The 10009-nt window shown below is 38.1% G+C and overlaps 1 protein-coding gene across 4 annotated transcripts; it reads left to right on the top strand.

Annotated features, from left to right (window-relative positions):
* Positions 1-1072: 1072 nt before the first annotated feature.
* hnrnpa3 (heterogeneous nuclear ribonucleoprotein A3) lies at positions 1073-8192 on the top strand. 4 transcript variants are annotated; one of them, XM_074659258.1, is made up of 11 exons: positions 1073-1212; positions 3001-3123; positions 3263-3409; positions 4120-4330; positions 4432-4521; positions 4635-4706; positions 5351-5398; positions 5956-6114; positions 6245-6376; positions 6468-6574; positions 8052-8192. In XM_074659258.1, the coding sequence occupies exons 1-10, from the start codon at positions 1207-1209 to the stop codon at positions 6557-6559; spliced, it is 1080 nt and encodes a 359-aa protein (XP_074515359.1). In that variant the 5' UTR covers positions 1073-1206; the 3' UTR covers positions 6560-6574; positions 8052-8192. The 4 variants fall into 4 exon arrangements, with proteins under 4 accessions (XP_074515359.1, XP_074515361.1, XP_074515358.1 ...); XM_074659260.1 differs by lacking the exon at positions 8052-8192 and adding an exon at positions 6677-7379 and having other exon boundaries at positions 5956-6102; XM_074659257.1 differs by lacking the exon at positions 8052-8192 and adding an exon at positions 6677-7379.
* The last annotated feature ends 1817 nt before the right edge of the window (positions 8193-10009 follow it).

Below are 10009 nucleotides of genomic sequence, written 5' to 3'. Positions count from 1 at the left end.
AGAAATTGGTCAAAGTTTTAATGCATAATATATTTTACCCATGTGTTTTAGGTGGCTATAGTGGAGGACGAGGTCGTTATGGCGATGATTTTGACAATAGTAAGCTCTTGTAAAGTTTTACTTTAAGTAAAATATTTAAATTCAATAAGTTTAATATCCTTGCTTTGCTTGCACAACTGTGTCGTATCTTTAAAAAAAATATTTACAACAGTGTTATGTTAATACCTCTCATGAGCTATTCATGTCACTGTTATAAATAGAACTGCAAAACAATTCAGGGTCGCACCACAAGACATACATCTTAGTCGCCAGGCAAAGAATATGATAGCTTTTGCATCTCTCTTAGCTGAGACGACTTATACTTTTTAAATGGAAAGAGAAGTATCCTCCAACTTTTAGGATGTGGTTTAAAGATCTCATACATCATTTGGTATTGGAGAAGATTATACTACAAGAGGGTGTGCTCAGAAATGTTATGCTATATGGAGACCCATTTTAATCTATATAGAAAAAATCGAAACAACTGACATTGAAGTTTTAAACTGCTGACCCCATATTACATATAATTCACAACTTATACTTATTTTGTTTTTTAAAATTGTATTTATTTATTTATTATTATTATTTTTAATTTACTTATTTTTTGTTTTTTTGGTTCTTTCTTTTTTTTTGTCTGTTTTGTATGTGTTTTCATTTATGATGCTATCGGATTTAATTTATATGTATAAATGTAATTGCTAATGAAATTAACTCTGCTTATCTAATAGTGCAGTAATATTGTCATAGGGATGGGGAGTATAATTTGTTTATACAATCATTTCTGTAATTTATTGGATTTTGTACAGAACACCAATAAAAAGACTTTGAGCAAAAAAAAACTATTCAGGGTCTGGATGAGTATTATATGTATCAGGATGTGTCCCAGTTTAACCAGTAGATGGTGCAAATTATCTCCTTTTTTTCATTGCACAAAGCCAGACAGCAAAAAGGGAACAAACTTTACATTTTATGAATAAACAATGCTTCATTTATGTAGGACTTTGCATGATCACATGCATGCATGAAGCACAGTAGCTCATCATGTTGCTATAATTGTAATATTTGGATAATAATAATGCATGCTGGGCGGGTCTGGACTGGTCAGACCGGTTTCCTCATCACGTGATCCACCCAGAGAGATCCGCGGCCGTGGACATCATCTGCAAAATGGAGGTAAAGTACTCTGCAAATGTTGCAACTTAAATACGTTTTTTTGTCAAGCTGTGGTCACTCTTTAACATAGTTGCAACATTGAGGAAGGCATGCACGCTGTTGTGTTGTAATTAGTAGATTATCTGTAGCTTTTACAGTGCTGAAGCAGATGTTTGCTGGAGCTAACGCTGCAGCTAATGGGTGTCAAAGTTACAAGATAGGTGGTGTAATCGCTATGTTGGGTTACTGTTTTTAGTTGACTGTTATATTAACATTGTTGTACGGTTTCTTTAACCCACATTAGGCGCTATAAATTGTAGATAAGTGGTGTTTTTTGGTAATAACACAAGGCTCCAACCTGCAGCATTCCTGCAGGAAACTAACGCTAGCTGTCAAAGCCAAGGCCTATAGAAGGAGGCTAGGACACGGTTCTTGGGGGTGTAGTGTATGACGCATGCGCTTTGTAACTCAAGCCGCGGCCGGATTCTACTGCGCATGTGCAATACCCCTGGATGTATGACGCGTGGCCTAGCCTCCTTTCCATAGGCCTTGGTTAAAGCTATCTGTCAAAGGCCTCCCAGGCTCACTCCTGTTGTAACTTGTATTATGGATTGCAGGCCTCAGCCCGGCGTTTCTTTTATACAATATAGTATATATAATGTTGCCATGATATTTTATTGTCAGTGCACTGCCTTTCTTTTAGAGATTTTACATAATAATGTACATTATCTGTCGCCACAACAGGAAACGTTATATCAAAACTGTCATTACCATGTATGTGCAGACATTTTTAGGCCATACCTTGTAGAGGAGCCCTGTGTCGAAATGTAGTTTCAAAAATCACATCAGTAATCCCTAGATATTTCATATTTTATTTTATTTTATTTTATTTTATTTTATTTTATTTTATTTATTTCGATTTTATTATATTTCGTTTTTATTACAGGGGAGGGAATATGGATGAGTTTTAATGTATTTATTAAGATATTTTGATTTTTAATATTGTTTGTATTTATTTTTATTTACTTTTTTTTTATATCATTATTTTTTTTATTGTACTTGTCTACCTGGTTTAGGTATATCATATATGCCTTGTTTTATTATGTATGCAAAACCACTATAAATACAATTTTCAAAAATCACACTGGCATATGCCAAACACTGGAGGGATGTATTAAGAAACATAACGCTCAATTCATGCTTGTGGTCACAGCAGCACCCATGGTAACTTCTCATACACAGATTCTGCAACTGTCCCAGGCTGACTGCATGTCAATTGGTTTTAATAATTTGATTGATGGCAGATTTATGAGTGAATTATGGCGCCAGTAAAGTGTCAATTAAGTTCTGTCCTGCATTGTTAGCCTATCTTTGGTCCATACCTTGTAGATGGGCCCTGTGTCGAAATGTAGTTTTTAAAACGTAATTGTTTTGTTTGTATTGTGTTTACCTGTTGCACATCCATGCATATTCCTACACATTTTATTAAACCAAATTACCACAAACTAAGTATTATTCCAGCACAAAAAACCCTTGTTGCACTAAACTTTGAGGCACCAGTGTACATGCACATTTTGCAGAGGGTGGTAGGTGGATCAAAATGTGCCAACCCTAACAGGTTAATCAGGCCATACAGCCATGGCACTAGTCTTACTCACACTAGTAAGACATGCCATTTTACACGCATGTTATTCATCTGCAACAGCATCGTAGCGTTATGCAACCATGCTGCAGGTGTCTTCAACTAGTAGTCTTGTAACAGTATTTTACAACTGCAATGATATTTATCTTCTTGTTTTTGTTTTATAGGACCGTGAAGCTAAAGAGCCCGAGCAGCTCAGAAAGCTGTTTATTGGAGGTCTGAGCTTTGAAACCACGGAGGAGAGTTTACGGGCCCATTTTGAACAATGGGGGACTCTCACGGACTGTGTGGTACGTGTGTTTTTATTGTAATCTGTGGCAACATGGCCTCAGATGATAATAATAAACAACGTGATAATGTATAAACTGAGCTGCAGGCCAGTTAAAACTGTCCTCACTACCATTGTGTGTGTCGTTTTGTTGTTGCTAGGTAATGAGGGACCCCAACAGCAAGCGATCAAGAGGTTTTGGCTTTGTGACATACGCCGCTGTAGAGGAGGTGGACGAAGCCATGAAAGCAAGGCCTCATAAAGTAGATGGACGAGTTGTTGAACCCAAGAGGGCCGTGTCCAGAGAGGTAAACAAATCCCATACCTGAAGGCAGATACTACAGCGATGTTAGATGATACACTCTTGTTTAGGGATGTCACGGTACCAGTTATCTAGTAGTCGATACCAATCCCAGTGAATTTCCACAATTCCTGATACCAAATTCGATACCACGGTGAAAACGAAACAAAACAACAAAAAAATCCCCTGTAATTCAACATGTACTCTTTTATTAAAAAACATTTGAACATTACAAAAAACAGAGGCATGTAGCCTTTGAGTAATAAATAAAAATAATTGACCCGTTTTGTTCATTTTGGCGTATCAGCGGCATGTTATCAATCGATAGTCAGACGACGGACACTGCATACTGACCGTGAACGCATCTGGTCCGTCAGCTCAGAGTGGCAGGAGCAGAGGATTTGTTGTTGAAGTGAAAAGCAAACGCACCTATTTGGCAATATTTCACATTTAATATTATAACAACGGTATAATATAATAATAATAACAACGCTATAAGGGAACTATAATATTAATGAGGTAATCTTTCTTGTAAAATGTCCGTTTATTAACTGGTGGGAAAATGTTCTCCAATGTCACATCACTACTAATGACCATTACAGGCATCGTACGGTACCGTCGGTACTGTAGAAAAAGAGTACCGTCACTTTTTTAGAATTTTGGCATCGACTTGATACCGAAGTATCAGTTCTCGTGACATCCCTACTCTTGTTACAGGACTCCAACAAACCAGGCGCCCATCTGACGGTGAAGAAGATCTTTGTCGGTGGCATCAAGGAGGACACTGAGGAGTATCACATTCGGGAGCATTTTGAGAAATATGGAAAGATTGAATGCATTGACATCATGGAGGAACGCTCCACTGGGAAGAAGAGAGGATTCTGCTTTGTCTCCTTTGATGACCACGACACTGTAGACAAAATTGTCGGTATGTGTTTGTTTAGACCTCAGAGTTAACAAGGTTGTTAGTATAGTAAACATTAAGCAATGTTACGCAAGTGTGTTGTATTCTTCTTGTTATCCTTACAGCCCAGAAATTCCACACAATCAACTACCACAATTGTGAGGTCAGAAAAGCTCTCTCAAAACAGGAAATGAGTGCCATGTCCACTAACAGGGGTAAGCACACCATCAAACGTTATTATACTTACGGACCATTATTGTATAAACTGTTTGCAGCTGACGGTTCATTGATGTAAACAGCTCTAAAATTACATCTTTGTACCTATCAGGCAGGAGTGGAGAATCTGGAAACTTCATGGGGAGAGGTAGTAATTTTGGAGGTGGTGGCAACTTCGGTCGAGGTGAGTAGTATTTGCATTGCAAATGAATGTGCCTCTGGTCTTAACCACACTAATGCAGGTACATTTGATAGGGATGTTTACATGTCAATAGGACAGGATCCTAGTTTCACAACCACGCTGACACTAAATAAAGTAAAATGGTTGCATCTCTTCTTTCAGATTCCAACTCTGTGGGTACCTCCTTTTTGAGTTTTATCTCTGCTAAACTCATGATTAAGGAGATCTGTTGTCAGACAATAGGAGTATATAAACAGTGTTGATTTTCTCATGCAGTTGTCAAACAACAGACAGATTTATATCTCGGTGACGGAGCATGTAAGGTGATCAGCCATATTGACATGCAAAATAGGTGAGAAAGTCAGTGGTGACAGAAACGTGTCGGCTATGTAGAAATGCATTGTCAAGTTTGTGCGTCGACTGCCCCAGGGCAGTTGATAACCTACTAAAATGAGTCATTTTCAAATGTATCCAGAGTGCATGTTTGAAAATGTCGCCTTAGGGTGGATAACAGGCCAGAGCAGAGAGATTGTCTATCACATGTACCTACATTAGTGTGGACATGGTGTCATCCATGACAAGGCTGCAAGAATACAAGAAATTGGTCAACGTTTTAATGCATAATATATTTTACCCATGTGTTTTAGGTGGCTATAGTGGAGGACGAGGAGGTTATGGCGATGATTTTGACAATGGTAAGCTCTTGTAAAATTTTACTTTAAGAGGTGTAAAATATTTAAATTCAATAGGTTTGATATCCTTGCTTGCTTACACAACTGTGTCTTATCTTTAAAAAAAATATTTACAACAGTGTTATGTTAATATGAGCTATTCATGTCACTGTTATAAATAGAGCTGCAACGATTAATCGATTAGTTGTCAACTATTGAATTAATCACCAACTATTTTGATAATCGGTTTGAGTCATTTTTAAGAAGAAAAAAAGTCAAAAGTCCCTGATTCTAGCTTCTTAAATGTGAATATTTTCTGGTTTCTTTTACTCCTCTATGACCTGAAACTGAATATCTTTGAGTTGTGGACAAAACAAGACTTTTGAGGACGTCATGTTGGACTTTGGGAAACACTTATCTACATTTTTCACCATTTTAAGACATTTTATAGACCAAACTAACTAACCGATTAATCCAGAAAATAATCAACAGATTAATTGACAATGAAAAAAAGCGATAATTGCCACCCTGGTTTTAAATAAGGATCTATTGGAAGCTTCCTTTGTTTTTCACCGTTAAAGGTCCAGGAGGAAATTTTGGAGGAGGACCAGGTTATGGAGGGGGCCGAGGGGGCTATGGAGGTGGTGGTGGTGGTGGTGGTGGTGGTGGTCCAGGGTATGGCAACCAGGGTGGTGGATTTGGTGGCAGCTGCGATGGAGGCTATGGAGGTAACGACGGAGGTAAAAAATGTTACGGACTCCAGAATTTAGTTTAAGCTAAGTGTAAGCCATAGAAAATGGCATAGAGAGTGTGTAGTACCAGACACCTGAAATGAAGCAGGCCTTTAAAGATTGACACTTGCATCTTCAGGATATGGAGGAGGTGGAAATTACAACGACTTTGGAAATTATGGTGGACAGCAGTCCAACTATGGGCCCATGAAGGGAAACAACTTTGGTGGGAGAAACTCGGGTGGAGGTGGAGGTGGAGGACCCTATGGCGGTGAGTTTTACCCTCCAAAATGATACCTCCAGTGACATCATCATTTCTCCTGATCTAACGTATTTTTGCGGTGGCCAATCCTTAACTGCAGGTGGCTACGGCTCTGGTGGTGGTGGTGGGGGTGGCAGCGGCGGAGGAGGAGGAGGCAGCGGCGGAGGTGGCTATGGCTCACGGCGCTATTAATTATTTCGTGTTTTGGTAAGTTGCATTCAGTTTCGACACCACCCTCGTAGCACAGTACAGAGTGAGCCCTTGAAAGTGCAGAATAACTATTTGTTCTATCCTGTATCCATTCAACAGGCTTCAGTTCTTAGCAGGAGAGGCGAGGAGGTGAGCAAAGGAGTTGTCAGGAAAGCCGCAGGTTACATTGAGGCAGTCATCTGAGCATTAGAGGAACACACAAGTCAGACATTACTGCAGCTAAATCGGAGAAGTTTATGGAAGAAGGACTGTATACACAAGACATGAGTGCAGATGATACTCTTCCCTAATTGTGATAGATGTTTCCCTACCAAGCTCTTTTTCCTTTTGTGCGTCTGAAGTGTGTGTATTGTGCCTATGGTATCAGGGGTAAAGAGTAAATTGTTTTTTTTTTAATATTATTATTCTGAAGCCAGTTCTTAATATCTTAATTTTTCTTTTTTTTTTTATATGGGTTAGTTTTCTGCTGGTCAATTAATCATTTGTCTCTTAACCTGGTTTTTGTCATATAGCATAGTTATATCAGGCCCTTCAGATGAGCTAGAATTACAACAAAAAAAAAGTCTTTCTGAAGTTATTATGATTGCTCAATTGCAAGTGTCAAGTGTATTTTGATTTTGTATGTGAAGCACAGTATGTAAAATCCTTCATAGTAGTACCAGTGTCAACAAATATAAGCAGTCTGGGTTAGAAATCAAGGGAATCCCTCTCACTCTTCCTGTTCCCAGAAAACCGAATTCTAGATTGTTCGAATATTTTGATTAGAAGAAAAAAGACCGAATAAAATTGTGTAGTAAAGTGACATGAGGTTCAGTGCGTCATTGGTTCAGAAAAAAAGGTCAAATGAGTTATTGATTTATCTGTTGCCTGCACATTGTGACTGTGGAGTTTAGCAAATCAGCCTGTCCAGAACTGTCTCCTCCTTTTTGGAAGCATTAAGACTTGTGTGGGTGTAATAGTGTATTTACTGTATTTACTTGTACAAGGGTCAATGACAAGGGAGTTTTGGGTAGTCCTAGATACACCACCTATACCAGTGTTGAGCGAGTAGGATTATAACGGCCACAAGCACCTGCAGTTTGGCCCTCAGCGTCGCTAGTGTGGAAGATTTGCAGATGACTGTCAGACAGGACGTCTTCAGCCCCCAGCACAGTGGACCAGTCAGCATTTTGAGAGAGAAGGGAGAAGGCAGCATCGAGCACAACGCCCATGGAGGAAGCTTGCAGTGTCGTTCCTGGTAGTGAGCGTCTATCTCTGTCAAGGCTAGCTAAACCCTCCAGCAGCTGGTGCTAGCGAAGAAAGACTAGTTCCTGGACACATTTGGAGATCCTGTTGAGTCAGAGATACTGCAGTTTTACCACGCAGATGCTAGATTTCAGACATTAACAAGAAAAGGGAGTGAGTATTTCACAAAAAAAAAAGCTGACTTAAGAAGATGGAGCAGGTAAGAGTAACTGCTTTGCTTGATTTGCAGATGTGGAAAGAGGCATTCTCTCTTCTTGCTGAAAATCTGTAAAGACCTGATAACATGGAAGGTTCTGGATGGGTAAGACTTTTTCAAAATATTATCCAAGGCTGCTCATATTGTAATCTAACAGTGCACATGGTGATTATACGAGGTGCAAGGGTTCCTTGAAGGGAAACAGCAGGATGACATCCAGTATTCAGGTCCAGAATCAGCCTGCGACCTTCACAGCACTGCTAAGAATATCTTGAAAGCAAAATATGTTTTCATGTTTTATTACCGTTGCTATCAGTCAGATAGTCTCAATGACTTCCCTTTCGGGAAACCACAAAGGATCGTGCTCGGAAAACATAAACTGTGTTTACACTCCGTGGCCATTTTATTAGGCACACCCATACAATCTATTACAGTTCAATCCAGCAGATCTGCAATAAATTCTGACTTTTATAAAGTTGAGTTTTTGTTGGAAATGTGTCAATTCAATTATATGTTTATTACTGAGGTCATAGTTAAAGTTGGTGTACCAGACTACATTTTATTGAGAAGGGTTTCTAATTTGATGTCCTCCATATTTGCATACATAAGGGGGGGGGGAGAACACTATATAATGTAATCCAGTATCCAATCTAATGTAGTCTTGTAACACCACCACTAATTATAACCTCAGTGAAACATATAATTGAATTAACACCTTTAATAGCCGTGTCCAAAAAAGAACATTATAGGCATCATGATGGCAGAACAGTTGCATTAGATTGTACAGGTAGGTGAAGGGATGCCCCAATCTTATATTCTTTTCTTTTTTTATGTGTAAGGCAACATCAGGCCTGACTTAAACATCGCTTTTCTAACTTTGTGAAACAAAATATAACAAATAAATATATAGATAACATAACATAAATTTAGTGATGTGTTATTTATTATGAAAATAATAAATCGTACACCAGAACTTGGCAAAAAAAATCTTTAAAATGAACAGGAATTGCAATTCAGGTGTAAACTGTTTTAATGCAGCAGCAACTTGGTCAAAGCTTTAAAAGGAATTAAAACTCCAGTATGTAATGTGTATATAGTATATAAACATAGAATTGAATAGAATAAATCGGCCCCATTGTCACTGATATCCGATCCGGTATCGGTATTGGTGCATCCCGAGGTAGGTGTACCTAATAAAGTAGCCACTGAGTGTTTATACCAATGCCAGGATATCACTTGCATCATGCAGTGGAAATCAGGTCCTTATCAGTCTGTAAATAAGCAGAACAATGTAACATAATAGAAAATTATTTTTTTAACTCTTATGTAACTTATTAATGCGAAGGCAGTAATAAGTATATTAGTATAATGCAAAATAGTATTTAATTTATAAAAAAAAAAGGTCTGCTAATCAGAACGTTTATAAGCCAGTTTTAAAGCAACACGAATCATCAACAAACTATCAACGGGTCTGAGGTCAAATCCTCTGCAAAAAAAAAAAAAAAAAAGTATTTATTAAACAATTATTTTACTTGCCAGGCAGTCAAATGAAACGTATGGAAACATGGGTATCAACAGAGAGGAACTGTGGTCACATGTTGAAACTAACCAGCAGTGGTAGGACAAACACATTATATACAGAGTATTCACAAATACTTGTTGGCACTCTGTCCAGGAAGTGTAAGCGTACTGTAGACGACCTTTGGTTCAAAAGCTTAATACTTTTTCCCTAAGCGCTGACATTTTGTCACGAGTTCAAAATAAGTTGAGATGTTGAGGGAAATGTTGTAAGGCTTCCTTAAAAATGGGAACTCAAGACCTTCTGATGTTGTACTGTTGTTAATTACTCTCCTCGAACATGTGGCAATTATACAGTAAGTGTTGGTAAGTTTAAACATGCATTCCAATTACAAATCTTAATAAAATAATACATTTACACTTTGGATAATGTAACTTCCTTGAGATTGAAGCATATCAAACATTTAAAAAAA

This window comes from Sebastes fasciatus, chromosome 14, assembly GCF_043250625.1.
Source record: "Sebastes fasciatus isolate fSebFas1 chromosome 14, fSebFas1.pri, whole genome shotgun sequence".
NCBI lineage: Eukaryota > Metazoa > Chordata > Actinopteri > Perciformes > Sebastidae > Sebastes > Sebastes fasciatus.
This window is presented reverse-complemented; position numbering and strand designations above follow the sequence as displayed.

Coding starts and splice junctions, on each gene's coding strand:
- hnrnpa3 (XM_074659258.1), top strand. Junction 4,331..4,431: donor CACTGTAGACAAAATTGTCG/GTATGTGTTTGT, acceptor TTATCCTTACAG/CCCAGAAATTCCACACAATC. Junction 6,115..6,244: donor CTATGGAGGTAACGACGGAG/GTAAAAAATGTT, acceptor TTGCATCTTCAG/GATATGGAGGAGGTGGAAAT.